The sequence below is a fragment of the Psammomys obesus genome, unplaced genomic scaffold (genome assembly GCF_907164565.1).
Source record: "Psammomys obesus unplaced genomic scaffold, mPsaObe1.curated_primary_1811, whole genome shotgun sequence".
In the NCBI taxonomy this organism is placed as follows: domain Eukaryota; kingdom Metazoa; phylum Chordata; class Mammalia; order Rodentia; family Muridae; genus Psammomys; species Psammomys obesus.
The window spans coordinates 13,845,990-13,869,979 of NW_026596117.1; the positions used below are offsets into that span (position 1 = coordinate 13,845,990).

Genomic DNA, 23,990 nt, shown 5'->3' on the forward strand with positions numbered 1-23,990 from the left:
TGTGCTTTTTAGCCTTGGCACTAAACTAAAATTCCAAGATGTACCTACTTTAAGAGCAACCCAGGAAGCTGAGTTTGGAGGATCACTTGAGTCAGAGAGTTCAAGGCCAGTCTAGGCAACATAAGGAAGCTCCCTCCCCTCCCCCATCTCAACAAGTAAACTTCAAAGATGTGTGTAGAGTGCTCATAGGAGCTTTCAGATGAGCCAGGGCTTAGTCTGAAACGTTCCAAGGAACAGAGTGTAGACAGTACTCAGTTTATAGTGGGATTATGTCCTGATAAAACCATCATAAATTGAAAGTATCCTAAGTGGAAAGTGTATTGAATACAGCTAATTTACCAGACACTCTGGTTTTGTAACATGGAACACTATAGAGTATCAGAGGTGACCCTTACGGTCGCATGATTGGCTGGGAGCGATGGCGTCTTTCAGCTACACACCTGCAAGGTATCATGTCTTATAACACAAGCCCAGGAGGAGAAGAGAATTCACTGTCAGAAAAGGGCCAGATTCAGCAAGGACGCTTTTCACAGAATGCATGTTGCTTTGGCACCGTGCTAAGGTTGGAAGACTGTAAAGTGAGTCACCAAGGTTGCAGATGATCAGACAGCATGGCCGCACATGGTTTTCAGCAGGTTAACTCTGTGTTAACACCCAACATCAAACGAACAGCAAAAAATAAGGTTTCCACAGCAGGTTTCCAGCCTTTTGTACTTCAGTGGTGTAAACAAGTAGTGTGTCCAATAGCCAGGAGCCTCGCTGCACTCATGGAAAGTTGACCTGGGAGTTGTTACTCAAAGCCCCTCTTTACAATGTCTGCTGCTATTCTGTGATGTCACTATTTTACATGTATAGATGATAGGCACATTTATTGAGATGTAATTTACACACTATCGAATTCATTCATTTAAAACTCAGGGTTCAATGGCTTTTGAAATACAGTAACAACAGTCACATCACCATAATCTAATTTTTTTTTAATGCTGTCATCATCCCCCAAAGAAACCTTGTACCCATTAGCAGTCACCATGTCCCACCTTTACCAGCCCAGACCAGCCCCAGGCAACCACTAAGCACTTTCTCTTTTAGATGTGCTTTTTCTGAGCGGTTCATAGACACAGACTCATCCATTTATACTGTGGCTGGGTTTTTTGTTTGTTTGTTGTTTTAGTTCATTGCAACATTTTTACATTTGTCTAGGTTTTATTGTGCGTTCCTTGTTGACATAATACAGCAAAGATGATCAGGGCCTGACATACAGAAAGTGTACAGTACGTTGAATAAATTATTATGCAGAACCTTGATAATATTTGCACAACTGTTACCTTCCAGGCCAGTTATAAGTCTGTGTTTAATCTTTAAATTATTCCCAGAGTCAGTATAATATTGCTAAATAGTAAGATAGACAATTGGTCTTCTAATTCGCAGTCTTGAATGCTTTTTTTTAACACTCCTGCCTTGACAAAGTTTCTCCGTCATCTGCTTGGGTATGAACAAGCTCAAGATGTGGTTATATTAGCAGAAAGACTGCCAGGATTCTGACCATGTACATCTCCAGGTTTTCTTTTCTTTGTTTATTTTATTTTATTTTTCTATGGTGGACTCATTGAGCATATTCTTAGAGATTGCCTTGTGTGTTCTACTTATGTCTGACTTGAAGTTGAAATTTCAAAACTCAGGTAACCAGAGAAGGCGTCTACTCTTCATCGGATGATTGCAATCCGTTGTGTGGACAGTTAGGTTGTTTCCATGTTTTGGATTTCATAACTGATGATGATATGAATAGTTTTATTCATGTATTTGCATGAACATAGCATCTTGTTTCTTTAGGATACTTGTCTATGACTGGGTTTGCTTGGTTGTTCCTCAATCCTGTACTTAATACTTGAGCAAATAAACAGGGTGGGGTGGGGTGAACTTTTAATCCCAGCACTCAGAAAGCAGAGGCAGAGGGAATGTCTGAGTTTGAGGCAGCTGGTCTATAGATTGAGTTCAAGGACAGCCAGGGCTGCACAAAGAATTCTGTCTGGAAAAAAACCAACAAAATAAAACAAAGAAAAATAAAAACAACTTGAGCAATTAATTCTTTTTTTTGCTTTCTTATTATTATAGTATTTTATTTTTATTAATTACAGTTTATTCACTTTGTGTCCTACCTGTAACTCCATCCCTCTTCCCTCTCAATTCTACCCTCCCTCCCTCTTCTCTACCCATGCCCCTCCCCCAGTGCATTGATAGGGGAAGTCCCCCTCCCCTTCCATCTGATCCTAGTGTATCAGGTCTCACCAGGATGGGCTTTTTTTTTTTTTTTCCAAAAAACAAATCTTTTATAACCTTGTTCTGTTACTCCCTCACTCTTATTTTATTTCTTTTTCTATTTTTTGTGTTTTTATACATTTTGTTTTTTACCACTATCTTAATTTATTTACCTGGCATGTATTTAGTGCCTGCTTCATGCTAGAAACCAAGCCTTTGCCAGCCGAGGTGGCACACACCTGCAATCCCAGCACTCAGGGAGGCAGAGGCAGGAGAGTCTGAGGCCAGCCTGGTCTACAAAGCGAGTCCAGAACAGCCAGGGCTATGCACAGAGAAATCATGTCTTGAAAAAAAAAAAAAAAACAAAAAAACAAAAAAAAAAAAAAACAGAACAACAACAACAACAAAACCAAAAAACCAAGCCTTGGAGGATAGCGTTTGGGACATTAGATGGGCATCAGTCCAGATGCACAATTTTAAAGTGTGAGGAGATGTGCTGTATAGGAGGAATACAGGCCTACCTGGGTGTTCCCGGAAGAGGGCCTCCTGCTTCTTCTTCCAGGCTCTGAACAGCTTCAAGGCTGCCCTTCCTGATTTCCAGTTCTCCATTGTTCTTACCCCAGGGCATGATTTTAATGGTCACAAATGCTGAGTTATATCAGATGAATCTCTTCAATTTTTAGCAGACTAATAAAATCCTCTTTCATAGTTCAGATCTCATATTGGAAAAGATCGTGGACTCACTGATAATCAGCACTGGAAATCTTTTAATATCCTGCACAGTATTAGAGGAGAGAGGAAGCTAGCCTTGTGCCAGATAAACTGTATATTTAAGGGGAGATTTGTAGAATGGTTGAAAGCTTACTGTGCAGTGCCGCAGGTACATGAGAAGAAGAGGCTTAAATGAGCGAGTGTTTCCTGTGCATTTCTTGTTTAGCATTTGAGCAGCTAGAATGACTAAGATGAAATTCAACTGCGATAGTTTCTTTCTTCCTTAGGGCTTGTCACCAGGCTGCGGTACCCGGTTAGCACGAAGGGAAAGAACGCGCCAACTACTGCGGGCTTCAGCTACGGTGAGTCTCGTGTTATAGCTGCATTGGTGAGTTTCCTTCAAAGAGAATCCAGCTCTTCAAGACGAACGAAGATGTGCAGAATTCAACCCGTGGGCACTGTAACCAGAACTCTAGAATGAAAGCCCAGGCCTGGCAGCCCCGACAGCCTCGGGTCCACCACCGAATTAAGGGACGAGGAGTGGTGAAAACCAGAGAGGAAGTTTAGTCTCCATGGATTGGGAAGAGGGGCTGAAAAGGGTGCTTTCTGGGTACTTGTGTCAAGGATTGGGACAGGGCAGATGGGAGGCGTATTGAGCAGTCTTGGGCCAAGTGTGGTCTGGTTGATAGTTCTGTCACATCTGCTCCTGCAAGCTGGTCTAAAGAAGTCTTTATTGCCCGTGGGGACAAGCTGGTTCTCAGGAGCCGGCTGCCCCTGCTCCAGTGTATAGCCTTGCCATTGTGAATCATCACTTATACCCGTATCTGGTGTGCCCTGGGAGGTATATTTTCTGACCAAGTTTGAGGTAGACTGTAGGTTTAGAAGAAATCTTGGAGACCTTTTGTGTCTTTTGAGTATCTAGAATAGGACACTGTAAGAGCTGTAAGACATCTCAGTTCCTCCTACCTTTTCGCCTTTATCTGTGAAGGGGAGAAGGTAAGTTAGCTATCAGCAGGTTTTAGATAGATGTTCTTTGGGTGATTAATATACCAACATTTATAGGTGTGTGACCAGAACTAAATGAGACAGGGGCAGACAGAAGGCAGAGATGGCAGCCTTTCACCATGCTGGGGTCACCCTGTGGGCCCAAGTGAGGAATCCGTGGTTTTAGCAAAAGAATTCTCTGGGTAGAAGTTTTACAACTGTTTTAAACATACGGACAGAATGGGTTTTTAGATGGTTGTACTTGACAGTAACATTAGCTTTTCTGTTTTCATCGTCAGTTATAAAATCTTTCCGTAGGGAAAAACTAAACCTCTTGTCACCGCTAAAATGGTGCGCATCGAGGTTCTCACCGGCTGTGCAGCCTGGGTGTCCAGGTACAGGCTGCAAGTCTGTTCTGTGTCTTCTGGTAATCAAGACTGTGTTATCCAGGACCGTAGGGTTGGCCTCTTCCCCGCGGGTGTATGCTGCTTTCTTTTTAAGGGTTTCCTTTCCTTGTCTGTCTTACAGAGAAGTGGGAGATTAACCCGTCAGAGCTGACCTTTATGAGGGAGTTGGGGAGCGGACTGTTTGGAGTGGTGAGGCTTGGCAAGTGGCGAGCCCAGTACAAAGTGGCCATCAAAGCTATTCGGGAAGGTGCTATGTGTGAGGAGGATTTTATTGAGGAGGCGAAAGTCATGATGTAAGTTGCTGCTATTATTCTTGTTGTTGTTATTTGTATGGGGGTTTTGCCTGCGTCTCAGTGTGTGCACCTTTTATGCACAGTGCCTGCAGAGGCCGGAAGAGGACATCAGATCCCCTTGGGACTGGAGTCACAGAGGGTCGTGAGCTGTCACGTGGGTGCTAGGGATTGAACTCAGGTCTCTGGAAGATCAACCAGTGTTCTTAACCACCGAGCCATCTCTCCAGCCCCCATGATCTATCTCTAACTTCTACCAGCTCTCCCCTTTTGTATTAAGAATGGGCCCCACCCAGCATGTGTACCTGCTGCTTTCTCTGTTGGTGGTAACTCTCTGTGTGTCTCTCGTTGTTCTCAGGAAGCTAACACACCCCAAGCTGGTGCAGCTCTATGGCGTATGCACCCAGCAGAAGCCCATCTACATCGTTACTGAGTTCATGGAGCGGGGCTGTCTTCTGAACTTCCTCCGACAGAGACAAGGCCATTTCAGTAGAGATGTGCTGCTGAGCATGTGCCAGGATGTGTGTGAAGGGATGGAGTATCTGGAGAGAAACAGCTTCATCCACAGAGACCTGGTAACCATGGTACCCCTGGCCTCCCATTTCTGGCTGGATTCTACTGCCACACTGGGTTAGCCAGGGAGCCATGTTGCATTAGTTTCCTGTTTTTGCCTTTACCAAGATTTCATTATTTTAAAACTTGGTAAATTTCAATTGCTTGATACTTTTAAAGGGAAAGACCTTTATTAAATTTAATAACACACACACTTATGATTTCCAAGCAAGTTTTCATGAATTAATTATTTGAGCTCTGGAAGATTCCCAGGAGATAGCTAGTCATAGATGATTTATTCACTGCCATTGAGTCATAGATAAGAGTGTTGGCTTTGGGGAAGTGAGAGTGACTTGGCCGTTGTGAAGAATGGGGAAGCTAGGCTCAGCCTTGACCTTCTGACCAAGTTTCAAGCTCTTTCCACTTTACACACTGTGAACAGAAATACCAGAAAAATTCTGAGCTCATGTTTGTTATCTCTTGGCTAAGAGGGACTTCTGGGAGTTTTCATTACTTCTGAATATACTAGAAAACAAAAAAAAAACCCCCTACTCTGTTCCATATGGCTGTGGTGGAGACATTTGTGTCCTGCTTTCCCCCTGCAGTTTTCTCTGCTTTCTGTCTTCCCTCTCCAGCCATTTTTTTTTTCAAATAATGCCACTGCTTTCAGACCGAAGCAGCACAATCTCTCTACCTTGATTATTTCTCCCAAACCAACAGGATCTACATTGCACCTACCCTCTTTTAATTCTAGCTTCCTTGTAATAGAGTGTGGATCCATTTCTTCAGAGCAGGAGCAGCAAGGTGCTTTGTTTTAACATGACCTGACACAGGTGCTGCTTCCATACTGTACAAATATGAATTTGTTTGATCATTGTAACAATCACAGGAAGTAGATGTTGTTCCTGCTTTCGTTTTACAAAGGAAATGAGTGGAATTGGATAAAATATCATCAGCAGTCAGGGAAATGGAGGCAGGACTTGAACCCAGAGTTTGCGTTCAAAGTCAGTACTCTAACTGCTATGTCATCTCTAGATTTAAAGCATAATAAAGATTGAGGATTTGACAAGAAGACTTGATCTCCTAGGTGTGTTGTGGGGTAGTCCTAATCCATTCTGTCAGTTGGAGTCACAATTTACACATCATTGTTTTGTTCACAACAGGATTTTAAAGTTCATAGCATATCATTGAGGCGAAGGGCTTTGTAAAGTAGATATGACACATAACTGGTTTTGACGATTTGTAGCTATGTCAAAGGCTAACTGTCTTATTGAAACTCATGAATTAAGCATCATCCTTGTTCTTACAAAATGGATACAGACTTAATATCTTCACACTCTTGCACTTGTCCATGTAGGATTTATTTTCTTGAAAATGAGTTTTGATGTCTTTTTGGCCTCTTATACTGATATGAAACCCTGGAAGGTTTTAAAACCCTTTAAAGTGTTAATCCTACCAGGTGAGAATAAGACCTCTAACACAATTTTTGAGTCAAATTTGAAGCAAGCTTTATTAATACTGGCCAGGATGATAGACACTGGCCAGGTCCATACCCAGGGTTCCCAGAGAATGACTGCTAATCACAGCAGTCCAGTGCTTATAAAGGCGAACCCACAAAGCCATGTGCTTCCTGACTTCGTCCAGTCAGGGTCAAGCATACACCCTTGTCTACTTCCTGCCTACTTAACTCCCACTCACATGTGATCAAGCACATATTCTGTGAGATTGGGGCAACCAACCTTGTCCACAGAAGTGAAAACATGCGGCTTTTTATTAGACAGGAACAGCCCCCAGCATTCCAGGGTGTTCTCTGTCCTGTAAGCAGATGTGGCTTACAGGTTAAAAACATTTTTATCTTATAAATCTTTTAAGCACAGTACTTTGAAACTTAAAAAAAAACAACATAACTTTTGCCCTCACGAAAGGAAGAATCTGATGTGCCTTTTCCCAGGGCAAAGCAGTTTTGTGGGCTTGCAAGTGACAACATTGGCTGTCCTCCTGGGAAGATGTTGATAATTCAAGGAATGGGCATTAGCTCTCACTTAAGGAGAGGCTCTTAAATGGCTCAGAGGAAGGAAGCTCTAGGGAGTTGCCACATGAAAAAAACAAAAACAAAAACCAAGCATCTGAAGAGTCAGGGAAAAAAACTATGCCTCGCCCCATGGCTTGTGGAGTTATCAATACATCTTGCTTCTGAGAAGCACTGTGCCATTCTACTAAAACCCGCATGTTTGTGTTTGTCTGCTGAGTACATTATGTCTTAACATATTAGAAACCTCATAAAGGGTAGAGCAAATCCTGGGATTACACACAGCCATTCTTTTGAACATTGAGGTGACCACTCTCAGGTTCCTAGACACTTTGATGATTGCGTGTGCCTACTGTCATCTAGAGAGAATTCATAGTTAACCTAGATTAAAGACCTCAAGAGGTATTGTCACTGTCAGTGAGAAAAATCACACAGTCTACTAACAAAAGGCCTGGGCAGGGAAGAAGGTTGGCATGCCCATTGGCCCTCCCCAAGTGTGATATTGGTAAAGATGGCATCATAATACCTTGTGGCATTTCTAGTCTCTCTTTCTCCAAGTTGTTTCAGATTCATGTTGCAGGTACCTTCTACGGGGATGTAAACAATTTATATGGACACATTCACATCTCTTCTCATGTTGACTATATTATATCTAGTAGAAATTGAGCCTCTGTTTCTCCTGTATTGCAGGACCTTTTAATAAATGTAACATCACAATGTTGTTTTCCAGGCTGCCAGAAATTGTCTAGTGAATGAAGCAGGAGTTGTCAAAGTATCTGATTTTGGAATGGCCAGGTATGGCTGAGTACTGCTTTTTAAGTGATGGTCACATTACTTTGAATAATTAATAAGCACGGGAAAGGTCTTGGGAGGATAGCTCAGTAGTTAAACTGCTTATCTCCCAAACATGAGAACCTGAGTTTGACCAGAACCCAGGAAAAATTCCGGGAGTGTTGGCTCATGCTTGTAATCCCAGAACCGGGAAGGCAGAGACTGGTGGATCCCTGAGGCTCTCTGGCTAGCCAGCCTAGGTTAATTGGCGAACTCTAAGCTCTTGAGAGAACCTGTCTCAAAGTACGTGGATGTATTCCTGATCACACCATCCAAGGTTGTCCTCTGTTCCCAAACTGAAACAAAAACTTGGGCCCTGGTGGTAGTGATACTTGTGTATAGCCCAGAACTTGGAGGTGGAGGCAGGGAATCAGGATTTCAGAGTCATTCTTGGATATATACGAAGTTTGAGGCCAGCCTGAGCTACATGAGACCATGCCTTTAAGAAAATTAACGTGGGACTGATTTTCACCAATAAAACAGAAAGGAAGTTGGTTCAACTGTTGTGAAGTTAATGAGATTAACTGCATATCGTGCTGTTAGTAAGTCTCTCCACTAGATGGTAGTAGAGCCTATTAAATCTCTCTCTCTCTCACTCTGTCTCATTAGATTAATTAGATTTGTAGTATCTTCTTGAATGTGTTCGGTGACCCAGTGCTTTGTATACCCATGTTTGTAATGGTTTTAATCTCTTAATTTCTGTAATTTTAATAGTGTTAGAATAGACATTTAAAAAGCATCTTGTCTGTCCTTCCCTTTCCCTCAGTCCGTGGGTCATGGATATATTAGAAATCAGGTGCCTACTGTGTGACAATCCTAACTCTGCGAACCACAGCACAGACTAAACTGAAGGTCCTGCCCACATGCAGCTTAAACGCTGGAGAAAGGAGATGCGTAGACCCGAGGTGAATGACAGTGACAGAGTTGAGATAGGGGTCAGCGAATGATGGCCTGTCAGTCCAGTCTGTGCCTTTTTGTGCATCCCATGAGTCAATGATGGGATTTTCATTTAAGAGTAGCTAAAAAAAAAAACCCAAACCAAACCAAAACAAAACCAAAAAACTAAAAACATATCAGGACACTTGAGAATCATCTGAAATTTAAGTCACTGTCCATTAGAAAACATAGTGTTATTGAGCACAGCCTTGGCCAATTGTTGATAGCTGCCTGTGGATACTTTCACATTGCAAAGGCAAAGCCTTGAGCTGTCACAGGGACTGCGTGTTCTGCAGAATCTGAAATCCTCTATGTATTATCTGGTCTTTCTCAGAAAAAGTCTGCTTTCTTCTGTGAAAGAGATAATGTGGGATTTGGGGTGGAGGTAGCCACTGGAGATCTAGTGACCAGCCAGGATTTTCTCATGAGCAGACACCACAGGAAAGCAAGAGCAGGGCTGCCTACTGGCTGGGACTAGTGTCAGCTTCCCAGAGAGCTAGAAGAGGGCCAAGGCAACTGGTCCAGTGGCAGAGCTAAGAACAGTTAAGGCAGAACCTCTGGCTGAGACCAGCTCCCAAGAAGAGGCTGGCGCACGGAGGCCAGAATGCCGTCGTTGGCAGCTTTTGACTCTCGAAGGCCCAATTACCCAGTCTTCTCTGTGCTCTGTGTGTAAAGATGCTTAGCTCCTGACAGGTGGCCGTCCACTCTCTTACAGTTACTCCTCATATAATTGGATTTCAGACAGTTGGTTCTTTTATAAGAGTCGTTCCTTGTAGAACTACTCTTTATTTACTAAATTCAGATCCATCTCACTGACAAATATTTGATCCAGTCCAAGCTGGCATTGTCTGCCAGATACCATCTTTGTCGTACCATCCAAAAGAGGAAGCTTGTGCACTCGTATTTTCACATGGCATCTTTAGAATTAACGTCATATAAATATCTAATGCATTAACAACCCCCCTGACAAATACGTGCTGAGTAAGGGCCGAAGTGCTCACACCCATCTCTAATCAAGGGTTCTCCCCAGAAGTGGTCAGTGCTATGGTTTCCGTGTGTCTTTCTGGATGGATCTGTACATAAGTTCACACGGAAAAATAACAAAATGTTTGAGTATGTGTGCGGAGGGATGGTGTGTTATGGTAGATTTACCATCTTTTTACACTTCTTTTTGCCTCTGTGTTTTTCTTTTTTCTTACTGTGCTCTTATTGTTTTCATGTGCTGTAGCTTTAAATTGTGCTCTGTGGAACTGTGGGGCTCAGAGCATGCGTATCTATTTATGTGTTACCACTTCCTCTAAGCAGCTCTGCTTTAGGTAGATCTTGTGCATACAGAGCCTTTGGGTAAAAGTTTGATCGGAGAACAAAATCACATACCACAAAAGTTTGCCACAGTTGTATAGTTTTCAACCCTGTTGACTTACAAAGGAGAAAGATGAACATCACATGATAAAGGTGCACATAGTCACCTTCTCGTGTCCTTAACGTTTGCCGAGGAGCTGGGCATCACCAGGCAAGGCCTTGAGCTGAACAGTTCGCTTCGACTAGATCCTCGGTAGACATCAGTTACTGGCTTGGTCTGTCTTTGCGAGGGGGAAATGAAAGCTTGCTTCTGACATGCAGAGGTCTGAGCAATGGTGTGTCTCATCCTAGGTATGTTCTGGATGACCAGTACACAAGCTCTTCTGGTGCCAAGTTCCCTGTGAAGTGGTGTCCCCCGGAAGTGTTTAATTATAGCCGCTTTAGCAGCAAGTCTGACGTCTGGTCGTTCGGTAAGGTCCATGATACTCATTTCCTCCCCTCCCCTCTGAGGAGGAAGCGGACACATCATTGAGTAACCTTATCATTTTGTAGGTGTTCTAATGTGGGAAGTGTTCACGGAAGGCAGGATGCCCTTTGAGAAGAACACCAACTACGAAGTGGTAACCATGGTTACCCGAGGCCACCGACTCCACCGGCCGACCTTGGCATCCAAATATTTATATGAGGTGATGCTGAGGTGCTGGCAGGAGGTACGGCTGCTTCTTTGTGTTGTCTTAGGGTCATTGGCTGGGAAAGGTACAGTCCTAGCAGCCGGGGGGGGGGGGGCTGCCTCCTGCCCAGGAACGTCAAGCTCCAGCAGGAAGTCAAGTTTCTGTCTCAGTCCTGGATATTGAGAAGAATCTAAAGAAATGGAAACTGTTAGCCTTTAGGCTCAGGCTGATGCCTCTCTCCCCAGTAGGAACCCCTCCACAGCCCAGAACGTGGGAGTAGGCCTGGAGAAGTTGCCCCTCTCCAGGCTGGTGGGGTTGAAGCATCATTCTTCCTAGACAAGGATTCTTCTTTAATCTCATTGTCTCCAGGAATCACACTTAATCTCTAGAAACACTGAAATGTCACCTCCATAGAAGACATTACTCGCCAGAGAGACCCTTGAAAGACAGGAGTTCGCATGTATTGTGTACCAAGTCCTTTAGATTTGGTTTTTAGAATAACCTTTTGAGGTTATGGGGTAGATCATAGTAGGTACCTGTACTGTGACCATAAGACTCAGGAGGGTGAGCTTGCGCAGGGCTAGCTACCTACAGAACATCTGAGGCCCATCCAGCACCAAAGCCCAGGCTCCCCGTCACTTGCTTGTGGCACCTCCCACAAGCACTGATTGGGGTGAGCAGAGGCCAACTGGGCAGCAAGGGGTACCATAGAGAGCAGCAGGAACAAAGTTGAGGACTTGGCTACAAACATGGTGTGTGTGTGTGACTTAGTCTGATTCAACCAAGAGCCAGAGTGAGGCTTTTGTGGGAAATGAGGATAGGTGACCAGGAGATGGGGCCAGAGTGGGTCACAGAGGGATCTCCAAATGTGTAAGGCTAGATTTCTCGGGCACTATGGTGTCCTAGTAGGTCCCCGAATAGGGACACAACAGCAGGGGCTCACAAACGAGTCCCCAGCCGTAGGGTTGGTTAGGGCAAAGACAGGCTGGCCTGTGTTTCCCCAGTCCCCGAGAATCTTGCCTCTGCAGTGTTCTGCAGGATTTGAGCAGTGAGAATTCGCTTGGGAACGGATTCCGGAACTCACAGCTTCCCCTTGCTTTTAATTGCAGAAACCGGAGGGAAGGCCTTCGTTTGAAGATTTGTTGCGTACGATAGATGAACTAGTCGAATGTGAAGAAACTTTTGGAAGATAAACAGTGGCCCCAGTTTCCACGGCAAGAAGAAATGGCACGCCCTTGGAACGTAATTCACTTGGCACCTGGGAGTAGAGACTGCTCTACTTAGCAGTGTAGGAACTGCAAAGTATTTGCCTTTGATCCAGCCTTAGTCTGTGGCTTCTTTGTAGGCTGCAGAAATGGTCCCTTAGGCCTCACTGAAGCACTCACTTTGCTCAGTCCTTTAAGAGTTTGAATGCCAACTGTGCCCAGGTCTCAGGGTTTGCCCGTTTTGGAGATGAACTTGGGGCTACGCTAGTTGGCGTTCATAGAAAGCCAGCCTATTTGAGATGGGGAAGAGCCATGTCCCAGAAATTCTATGACCTTTGGCTTCTACATAAACCCGGGCCCAGGGTGTTGTCTATATCTGAGTTCTAGGTAAAGCAGGAAACCGCCTGGATAAGTAGTAATCCTCTGTTTTGAAAACATCTCTTTCCATACTTGTTCTTAATAGTACATTTAAAATTTTATATTCTGTATATATTGTAAATACATATAGTATATAAAGTTATATATTTATAAGAAACACGAGTTTGTGTCTTTAATTGAAATTCTTGTTGATTTTATTTTTTTGAGACAGTGTCTTGCTAGAGAGAGCAGGCCATCCTTGAACTTGAAGAGATCTGCCTTCATTTGGAATTTTTAGGATCCGAGTATGTCTAGTTCTAAATCTGACAGCTGCCAATTCCATCTCCGCCAAGGATCAAATATTGCTTCCTAAAGAGAAGAACGGCTGGGTCCTTTAGTTGTCAGATACCCGACTCACAAGTAGACATGGCTGCCCCGCCTGAGGCTCAGCATGACCTGTGATGAGCTATCTGGCCCTCACCGTGGTGGCCAGAGCTGATTAGAATTAGGTGGAAATTGTCATGACAGAATTAGTTACCTCAAAAGTCCTAGGAATGTTTCCAGGCTATTGTGGATGCTCTTAGGAGGTGCTGGCTGGCGTTATAACAAAGTGGTACCTCACACAAGAAGGTGTCCGGAGTGGCTTACCTGTAGCAGTCCAGGATGCTGCCAAGGGAAGTAGGGAGACGGTGTAAGAAGGCTGGCAGGACTTGGGTCCCTGGATTAGGGCGACTTTTCATCCCAGCCTTGCCCTAGACCCTGCTGTCCAGTTTGTTTGAGTGGGCTTCTTACGGTTTCTTACTCCAACACTTTCCTTTTTCCTCATGGGCTTCAGGGAGAAGAAGCCAACCCAGTTACCATCGGTAGAAACCACTTACTACACCCAACACACTGTTCTGGGTATCTGTGAGGCCCTGAAACTGCCCCTGAGAGCTACTGTGATCTCTGACATGTGGGAACATTTGGTGAACACACAGGCATGATCTGGCTTCCCTCCAACCTCAGAGAGCCACCTCTTTGGTCAGGAGTCCCCAAACCGAAGGCTGTGCTAAAGGCCAAGCTCATTCCTTTCTTGGACCTTTTATAATGGATAAAGGCAAAATAATCTTATAATCTGCCATATTCCTTCCAGCTCCCCACATCACAAAACCACATACGCTTTTCACTCGACTCATGCCTCATTCAAGGAGCTGGTGGTATGTAAGTATAGGTCACTGCTTCAGGCAGCCTGTCCTCCCCCCTCACCCACCGCGTTCCCCACATCAGAGGAACGAGGTGATGCTGCGCAGAGTTAAAAGGAGGCATAGCTTCTGTGTGAACAGTTTCGAACACTTCTCTTTTTTTCACATGTATGTATCTGGGGCAGGGCACATGTGTACATGTGGGCATATGGAGGGCTGAGTTGATGCTCTCTGTCTTCTTTGATTGCACCGTATGTAGTGAGGTGGAATCTCTCAGTTGATCTCAGAGCTGGATAATTTGGCTGGTCTGGGTAGGTTCTCTTGTCTCTACATCCCGAGCACTTGGCTTACTGGTGGGATGCCAGGCCCACTTGTCAGTTATGTGAGTCCTGGCTCTGAACTTGGCTCCTTAGACTTCTGTGCCAAAGACTTTGCCCACTGAGCCATTTCCCTAGTCCGTACAAATACTTTCTGTGGGAAAACATGACAGCACTTGGGAACCTTTCTTTCTTTTCTTTTTTCTTTCTTTCTTTCTGTCTTCCTTCCTTCCTTCCTTCCTTCCTTCCTTCCTTCCTTCCTTCCTTCCTTCCTTCTTCCTTTCTCTCTTTTTCTCTTTTTGAGACAGGGTTTTTCTATATAACCCTGGCTATCCCAGAATTCTCTGTCTAGACTAGGCTGGCCTTGAACTTGCAGAGATGCACCTGCCTCTCTGCCTTCTAAGTGCTTGGATTCAAGGTTTTTGCCACTACACCCAGCTTAAGTTGGTTTTTTTTAAAATGGATCATTAAATTCTCCTCTAATCCCAAATCAAGTTGCCAGAATCAGTCCTGAGTCAGAGGACCACACAATCTAGATCAGTTGTTTGTAATCCTAGAATGTAGTTTTCCCTGTATCTCTGTGAGCCCTTGGGCAAATAAATCCCCTCTTGTCCATTCCTTTATTCCAGTCTTTGCACAGAGAGGACAGTTGGACTTGATATTTTTTAAGGTCGCCTTTACCAGAATTCTGTGATTTCTTCAAAATGTTTTCTAGACACACCCACACATGTAGGCATGAGGAAGTACTGACAAACATCTTAGATCTGGCTGGATACAGAGCTCTGAACTTTCTTATATAGGCCACTAGCTTGTCATTCACACACTTCTCTGAGGTTTTCAGAACAGGAAATTAGGTGGGGTAAACTCTGCCTGTGAGAAACGTCACAGGCCAGCCATGCTTCCAGTTCAAAGATGTGTTGCTTTGCATGACACACAGCTGAAGAACCAAGGCCTCTGTGTATGCCCAGCCGACAGGGTAGCCATGATTCTGTCCTCTAGTAAGTAAGATGGCTTTGCCTTTTAATGTCAGGGCTTGTAAGGGGTGTGTGGCCGATTCTTGAATACTAGGAGTACTTTTTGCTAAAACAAGGAATTTGTGAGATCTTGAAAATAATTCCTTCAGATGTGGTGACAGGATTTTGTGACCTATTTAAATAGCTACTGTCTCCTGATAAAATTTATGTTTGAGAATTGAGAACACAAATGACTAGCCAAAAAAAAAAACCTATATCTATCTATATCTATATCTATATCTATATCTATATCTATATCTATATCTATATCTATATCTATATCTATATCTATATCTACATCTATATAGTATACTTGGATGTGTGGAAATGTAGTCAATGTGATATGACATGTTCATTTCTAGAATGATTAAGAACTCAAGAGTTGAAGATCAGGAGACCAAATTCTTCTTCTGGTTTTGCCTCAGCTTTGACAGGTCCCCATTGGCAACTTGATTGTATGAACAAGTCTGCAGCATGAACACTTCTTTCTGCCTTCTCTCAGAGATATCATAAAGAAATAATAGGAAAAAATGGCAAGTGCATCATCAAGTTAATTTGAAAGTTGCTTTGAAAGAATTCAGCACAATTTCTAGAAACACTCAACAATTTAACTTTAAGACTCAGAGAGGCTTATTACATATATAGCCTTAAAAATGAAAGAAAAAGATCATCTCTGATTTTAATTTTAGATGCCTTTGACTCAAACATCAGCAGAACTCAGTCGTTCTAGGTTAGGCGAGAATTCTAACTTTTAGCTGGCATTGGGAAAACCAGATTGTGAGTTTTATATGACTCATTAAGCCACAACACCTCATTAGGACTCCACATACATTTGTAGGATTTACAGAAACAAACAGATGCTTTTTTAGTTGTGCCTTCCCGAATAGGATTTAGAATCTTGACTCACTAAGACTAAAACAAAATAACAACTAAAACAAAAGGCTTCTTCTTATCAGAAATAGGTCAAGCAGATCATGGCAGAAAAAGACACAAAGAATTGTCACGTGTCCCCACCTCTGTAAGTATAGAGCAACACCAAGAAGTCACAGAATATTGAACTTTAAAGGCCTCGCGTGTTTGGAAAGGCTTGGCTACATGGAAAGCAAGTAGTTTCGGGGGCTGTGACAAAGTCTAGGCTGTCTAGGGAGGCTAGTGATTATCCGTGAGGTCTTTGGCAATCACTCCCTTTGGTCTGGAGAAGGAGGATTTTAATGCAATTTCCCGATACCATCCTGTATCGGATACATGGCTGGCAAAAACACGTTTCTTTCTGTCATAAGACATAGCTGAACAATGGCCTATTTTCTTCTGGGTGAAACAATGGGTGTTTATCGTCGACAAGGCAACACCAAGCATGTTCTGGGGTATATTAAACTTAAGGATGCTTATTTGTATTTGTCAGTAGTCGCTGATCAAACACACTGACTGGTCTAAGGGCTGTCAGGGCAACCTGGAGTCACAGGCTGCCGGAAGGGGGAGAGGAGGTAGTTAGGTAGGGTGGGATTTTGATCATAAAGGAATGATGGCACGTTCTGAACAGTCCAAGGACACTGTTCCAGTGAGGTTACATTTGTAAAGTGTGGTTGAAATGGCCAGTGTAAAGTTTAGCAACTCAGTTACCATGAGAACAGCTGCAGTTCAGACATGTATTTAGATGCCAAGATCCTTGGGCAGCAGCTGCAGATTAGAAAATTTTACCTCTTGCTCTTCTTGAATGCTTTGCACTTATTGTTTCTGTCTTTTGTTCCCAATTTATAAAGAAGGAAGAAAACTATATATAAATATAAATATGTATATATGTGTGTGTGTGTGTGTGTGTGTGTGTGGCCCAGTTCACCTGATGAATGCCTAGGGTACTGCTCAATGGCAAGTTTCTGGCTTCATTACCCTAGAAACCCAGAGTCCATGAACCAAGGGCCTGCCAATGGCTGTGAAGTGAACTTGGAAGTGGTTTTCTTGTCCCAGGCCAGCCTGGTTTCATTGCAGTTTCACAGAGACCATGCTACGCCGTTATAGGACAGCTTGAAGGGGCTCTGGTAAGCCCAAGCATAGCAAACATGTCTCTGACAGGCCTTGCCCTTCTTCCCATTCCCTCCACCTTTCTAAAAACCATTAGATTACCTTCCTAAAGCTAGCCACCAAGGTCCATTCCCTTATTTGGCCACTTCCTCTTCCTGAGGCTGACTACCAAGGTCCAGCTGTCAAAGTATTGAAGTCCAGCAATCAAAAGGCCCCTTTGGCTCACCTAATAACATGTCCAGTTGAACTTAAACACCTCATCCTAACATGAGGTTTCCTCTTCCCTTTCCTCTCTGTCTCTTATTCCCTGCCCTTTGTCCCTCTGGGGCAAATAAATTTCCTTTGTGGTGAGAACTTGGTTTGGGGGGTCCTGAGCCCCTTGGGGGTCCCTTACACAGCTGGTTCGCAGAAACAAACTGGTCATAAAAGTGATTAGGTGCGGGAAGAGTTTGTTCCCAGGAACAGAAAATGTTTGTAGTGGCAAGGGCGGGTAGTGCCATAGATCAAAAATGTTTGCTTCTGCTACCGTTGCCTCTACTGAAGTTCATGCTCTTTCTCACCCACAGACTTGGTGTTAAGACAGGCCTAAACACAGTATGTGTGTGTTTCCTTTTGTCTTGGAGTAGTGTTTCCCCTGTAAGTAACTTGTATGAAGGTGGTACAAACCTCTGTGAGGCTTCCCTGCCTTCTCGTGGGTTGATCTGCAGATCCCATAGCTATCTCTGAGGAGGACCCCTGGCCAGTCTCATCCGCCCTTCCTGCCCGCCCCCAGAGGCAGGTAGTTCAGCTTGTGGTCCAAGGCTCATAGGCTCCTGGCTCACTCAGGCATTTCTTCACTTCACAACTGGCCAGAAAGCAAGTGAGGGCTGTGAGCCTGTGAACTGTGGGCCCCCAGACAATACAGTTCTAAACAGGACCTTGAGGTGTGGGGCAGACAAGGCATGGTGTGTGAGATGACTGCAGAGTCCAGCTCACACGGACCCAGGACCAGGAAGGAATCGGCATTCCTGCAAACACAACTGGGCATGCCCAGGGAGGGAAAGACGAGATCTTACATCGGAGGTCAGTCTGGACTGTATGGTATATTCCAGGTCAACTTGGCCTATACCAGACTTTGTTTCAAAACAACAGCACAACCAAGGGCAGGGAGTGGAGCTCAGTGGTAAAAGCTCCCAGAGCACTTGATTCTAGGAATTTCTTTGAGGGGTAAAGGGGGGTCCTGACCACATCTGGGAAAGATGTGTCCTCCTATGGGAGACTCACAGCCTTTCCTCACATCACCCTTGGCTCCCTGGACCATCTCTTCACGCTCCATCTAGACCCAGATTCTCAGGCTTCCAGAGTCTTATACTCCTTTCCCAACAATAAGGAACCTCAGGCTCAAGACAGGCCGAGAACCATACTTATCACCTACTCAAATGCGTCTATTCCCAGACCCGTTTCTTCTTTTCTCCTACCATGGAATCCCCCAATGTAACTATTTCACGGTCTAATATAAAACATAAGAAAACAAAGTGCTTTGGGATCTGTTTACAGAGTTAGTCCCTTCTTGGCCAACATATTAGAAAAAGTGGTATCTCAGGTGACCATTTCTTAGAAAGGTACTAGGTATGGTGGCATAAACCCATCCTCTAGCATTTGTGAGGCAAAGTTTGGAGGGTCTAGAGTTCAAGACCATCTTGGCCTAATTAGTGCCTAGCCCTAAGATGTGGATCTTGTGGTGGGCTTTTTGTGGCAGGAGATAGAGGTTTGGCTTTTCTCTTGGTGGCATGAGGGGCTGGGGAGAGGCAGTGCCTAGCTTATAATGAACTTAAGAGTATCCATTCTGCATTGGAAGTAGAAGAAAACAAGTACCAGGACAGGAGCCTACCACAGAGGGCCCCTGAAAGACTCTACCTAGCAGTGTATCAAAGCAGATGCTGGGACTCATAACTAAACCTTGGGCAGAGTGCAGGGAATCATATGAAAGAAGGGGGAGTTAGTAAGACCTGGAGAGGACAGGAGCTCCACAAGGACCTAATTTATCTTGGCACAGGGGTCTTTTAGGAGATTGTATATTCAACCAAGGACCATGTATGAATATAACCTAGAAAATCCTGCTTGGATGTAGCCCATGGTAGCTCAGTGTCCAAGCGGGTTTCCTAGTAAGGGGAAGAGGGACTCTTTCTGACATGAACTCAATGGCTGGCTCTTTGACCTCTCCCACCTGCTTCACCCAAGGATCAGCCTTGCCAGGCCACAGAGGAGGACATTGAAGCCAGTCCTGAAGATACCTGATAAGCTAAGGTCAGATGGAAGAGGGAGGACCTCCCCTATCAGTGAACTTGGAAAGGGACAAGGAGGAGATGAGGGAGAGAGGGTGGGAGTGGGAGGGAATGAGGGAGCAGGCTAAAGCTGGGATACAAAATTAATAAACTGTAACTAATATTAAACATAAAAATTTAATTAAAAAAAGAGTATCCATTCTGGCATACACCTTTAATCCCTGCTTAGGAGGCAGAGGCAGGTGGACCTCTGTGAGATCAAGCTAACCTGGTGAGTTCTAGGACAGCCAGAGCTGTGTAAAAAGACGCTGTCACAAAAAAGAGCCATTCTGCTCATCCCGGGCCCCAGTTTGTTAGCCTTTCTTTCCCACAGCTCTCTGGAGAGGGCTCATCTAAAAGTTTCAATTCACAATTTTTTTTGGCTCAGGGAAACCTTCTGAAACAGAATGAGTTTTAAGCCTGTTTTAAAGGGAAAAAAAAATATCACCAGCCACCTGCCAGTTACTCTGATGCCCACACTTGGTAGGTACAGATCTGTCAGAGGCACCAATCCAGAAGAATCTCAACACTGCCCACGCTAACAGCTATATTGAGACGTTGCTAGTAAATCTCAGAAGCCGAGAACACAGCGACTGCTTCCCAGCCAGCCTTATCATAGGCTTTTTAGCACCAAGGCTTTGCCTGCCCAGAGGTGATCAAGGTACTTCTTTGAGAAACTATGCTTCCCCGCCTCCTCGCCGCCCCCCACCCCCCCCAGCTCCCTAATGGAAGCCTGTTCACAGTCAGATCTCTGCTGTGGTCTCTATGAGCCTCCTGGGACGAAGAAACCCCCCAGGCACCCATACCAGATAAAAGGAGGACTGAAGACAGGTAAACAAATAGTTCCAGGTATCACCTAGCAAGGGAGAGATGGTCTAGCCTGGAAGGATTACAGAGCTCATGCCTGGATGTGATGCTTTTTTTTACTAGTGGCATACCATTAAGGATCTTCTCTGGGGAATAAGAAGTAGATGGAAAGAACAGCACAGATATAAGTCTGGGAGAAAAAGCTGGGTTCCTATAAAAGTCCTCATTCTGAGTGTCCTTCCCACTGACCTTCCAGTGAGCAAATAGCCAGCCATTGGCCACTCCTGGGACATTTAGTGTCTCTGGCAAAGGCTCTTGATGTGCATGACTTCCTGTCTAAATTGGAAATTTTCTACAAGGGCAGGAGCTTTCCCCTTGCAGGTTCATGACCAAAGGATAGCGACTGACTTCTGCGATCAAGAATGTGTGTGGAAGGAAGCTCACCCACTCACTATGCCCATAAATCCGATGACCAGTGGCATCTGTGTTGGGGAAGATTTTGGTGCAGCACATTAACATTTCATATATACGTCCAGTGTTTTGGGAACTCATACTGAGCAAGGGCACACGAGGTGGCAGCTGTTGCTTACGTTAGTGGTGGCAGAGGGGGCGGGTCTGTGACTAGGCAGAGGTTGGCTTCTCCGCTCACCACTGCGTTTGATCTTCGGAGAAACAGGACCAGAACGTTTACCTGATTAAAGCAACAGCAAGGCAGGCTGTACTTTCCTGCAAAGGCAAATGCCTTGGCTGCTGGGTCAGGAAAAATAAGACTCTTTGAAAAGCCTTTCTCCCGCATTCCAGGTTGCAGAAGGGAACTAAGCTAAAGCCAGGACACTGTGTTGGTGGTGGGCACCTGTGAACTGGGGCTCAATGAACTGGCGACCGTCTTGCCCTACTTTCTGATAGTCTTGCCTACAGGCTGACACTGTGGTTTCTCTTTCAGACTTGTATGTTTTAAGATGTACTTATCTATTTTACATTTAAAAAATCTTGTGTGTATGTATGGGCACATGTATGTGTCATGGCACCTTGTAAGAATCGGTTCCTGGAACTGAGCAGTCCTGAGCAAGAAGGAATTCTGCTCGCCGACTACCTTTGGGCTGTAACTAGCTTCTCTCCTTGAGCTTCTTGCTCATATGCTTTGGACTTGGGAACCTCCAAGGTCACAGAAGCCAACTCCTTAACACCAATCTCCCTGTTAGTCCTGACTGGTAAAAGAGTGAAGCTCACAAACCTCCAGGTGGCTCTAACTGCAGCCCCTACTATAGGCCTCTTGCTGTACAGGTCATGAAGAGCTTACCCAGAATGAGCCTCTCCTGATAGCAAGGAGAGATGTGCCTGCCCTCTATACCCTGTATGGAAGCATCTTCCTTCAGACAGGGGCTGGGTAGGACTCAGACAAGAGGAGTTGTGGGGCCTGAAGACTGTCAGCTTCCTCAGCCCGCTTCCTTATCTGCCTGTAGAGGAGACCATACCTGTTCTGTATTTATCTTAAGTCTGTCTGGTGAGAACACAATGAATACAAGCTTACTGAGTTCTAGCCAGCTGGTGGGAAAAACTGACTTCTCTGCAGCAGGCGATTCTCCCCTGCTATCTTGATCTCATCCTTAAAGGCTGTGTTGTTGTTATGCTCCTGGACTCTGAGGATGCTCTCTGGGCTTAAATTCTGGCCCAGATGCTATGTTATTGGACAAAGCACCAAACCTTTCATTATTCTGTAATGCTGAGACTGGTCCTGTTATCTCCATATATGTTTATTACTTTTGCTTTGCAGGCTACCTGATAAAAGCAAGTGAAGAGTGGAAGAGTTCATCTTGGCTCACAGTTTCAAAGGGTTTAGTCCTAGTTGCTTGTGTCCACGTGCTTAGGCAGAAGATCTTGGTAGCAGGAGCCTGTAGAGGAGAAACGCTGTTTACTTCATGGCCAAACAGGAAGCAGAGGAAAAGAGGAATGATGATGATTGGCTGGGGTTCTGCCTTTTCTCATTTTGCTCTATCCGGGTTCTTAGCCTAGGCAATAGTGCTGCCTGCATTCAGTGTAGGTCTTAAATCTTCACCTACTCCTCTCTAGGAACATCTTCAGAGGCATACCTACAGTGAAACACCAGTCTCCACGGTGTTCTAAGCCTAGTCAAGTTGACAAAAAGATTAACCATCATATCATAAAATATTAAAATCTATCTCACTGTGAGAGTCCAGAGTGAATCAGTTAGCGCAGGGAAAGGGCATAGTGTAGCGATATCTTCGGGTACACGTTGCTCCACATAATAAGGGGTGTGTAGGTAGAAGTTGGGACTAGGGATTTCTAGAAGATAAATTTTATTATTTTTTTTCCTTATTTATAAATGAAGTTCTTAAGTAGTTGCGAAGGATCATCTCTTTGCTGTAAGGTAGTGGAGCAATCATGTCTCCCTTGACCCCATATACTAATCCTAATAAAAACAGGTTATATCACTGAATTTTTAATAATTCTGTTTAGCAGTTCATGACTCAATGCTTGATTCTGGATTATAACCCACCACTACCAGACCAGCCTTGATGCTGGATTTTGGATAAGCTTTTTTCAATTTTTTTTTTTTTTTTTTTTTTTTTGCAGATCTGGAATAGAGTCTTAGACTTGTGGCCCAACACAAATGCAAATGCTAGCTAAAATTCCCAGAGCGCTCCTTCAGCTTTGCTGTTCCACATGGTCACCTTGTCAACAGTCATGGTTAACACATGGGTCCCACACACATGGTCTTTGTGCAGCATCAAGGCTTGAGGTCCTATATGATAGGGCTACCGATGAGGCATAATGCACTGGTCCTATTTAGCAGCTACTTACTGAGTTTTTGTGAAGTGTCAGGTACTGATCTGGATGCTATGGAAAAAGGGGGAAAAAGTGTAGGGTACACTCCCTTAGATCAGAAGGAAGGACCAATGAGAGCTTAGAACACAGTAGCTTTCAACCTAGGATGTTTTTCACCCCCAGGGGACATTTTATAGTGTGTAGAAATGTTTTGGTTTTTACAGCTGGAGGGTGATAGCGGTATAGGTGTCAGAACAGAGGAGGCCTTGCTGCTACATGCATCTTGTGTGCATTAGGGGTGCTGAGCATGGTACGCAGGAAAGCCCTCCCACAATAAAGGACTACCAGGTGTGAGATGGCGATAACGGAGAGGTTGAGGTACCTCAGAGAGGTGAAGCCCACATAAAGAACTGGCCATTTAGGGTGGGATCTAATGAAACAGCACAGGCCTGGATGGACAATGTCTGCTTTAGGACACCACCAGAAGAAGGGAGCACATTGCAACGAAGTTCTTTTCAGAAGTGTTCAAAGTATCTCTGGGAATAGAGCAACTGGGAGAGGGGAGTACAGTGTGAATGGGTAGACAACAGAGCCAAGTGCTGAAGTCTTCAACCCGGAGGAAGGATGTCATATGGAAGACAAAGAGCTGTTGCCTGAGGCTGATTTAGGGAAGGGAGTACTCAGAGCAAAGACCCGAGATTGAGTACAAACACCCAGGCACAACTTTAGCTCTAGGTCCTGGATCTGTGCGCAGTGGCTCTTTGACTCTTGTAGGGAGTAACCTGCCTAAACTTGTGTTCCACATCTGGTAAGTGTTCTCTTTTACACACACACACACACACACACACACACACACACACACACACACACACACCAAATCAAGGTCCTCCTATTTATCCCTGGCTTGCATTGTGTTCACTGTGTCATCCAAGTTGCCTTTGAACTCACTGCAGTCCTCCTGCTTCAACCTCCCAAGTGCTGGGATTACAGGTATGTGTCACCAAACTCATTTTTTTAAGGCACAGTTGATGT

At 44.5% G+C, this 23,990-nt stretch overlaps 1 protein-coding gene across 2 annotated transcripts in view; it reads left to right on the top strand.

Moving 5' to 3' along the window:
- Tec (tec protein tyrosine kinase) overlaps positions 1 to 12,706 on the top strand; it is a 100,856-nt gene extending 88,150 nt beyond the window's left edge. Inside the window, exons 13-19 of one of the 2 annotated variants that reach the window (XM_055629400.1) lie at positions 3,255 to 3,329; positions 4,480 to 4,651; positions 5,007 to 5,223; positions 7,960 to 8,024; positions 10,650 to 10,768; positions 10,851 to 11,008; positions 12,079 to 12,706. In XM_055629400.1, coding sequence (XP_055485375.1) covers positions 3,255 to 3,329; positions 4,480 to 4,651; positions 5,007 to 5,223; positions 7,960 to 8,024; positions 10,650 to 10,768; positions 10,851 to 11,008; positions 12,079 to 12,162 — 890 coding nt within the window. In that variant the 3' untranslated portion in view covers positions 12,163 to 12,706. The remainder of the gene's footprint in view (positions 1 to 3,254; positions 3,330 to 4,479; positions 4,652 to 5,006; positions 5,224 to 7,959; positions 8,025 to 10,649; positions 10,769 to 10,850; positions 11,009 to 12,078) is intronic. The other variant, XM_055629401.1, reaches the window with a different exon arrangement.
- Positions 12,707 to 23,990: the final 11,284 nt, after the last annotated feature.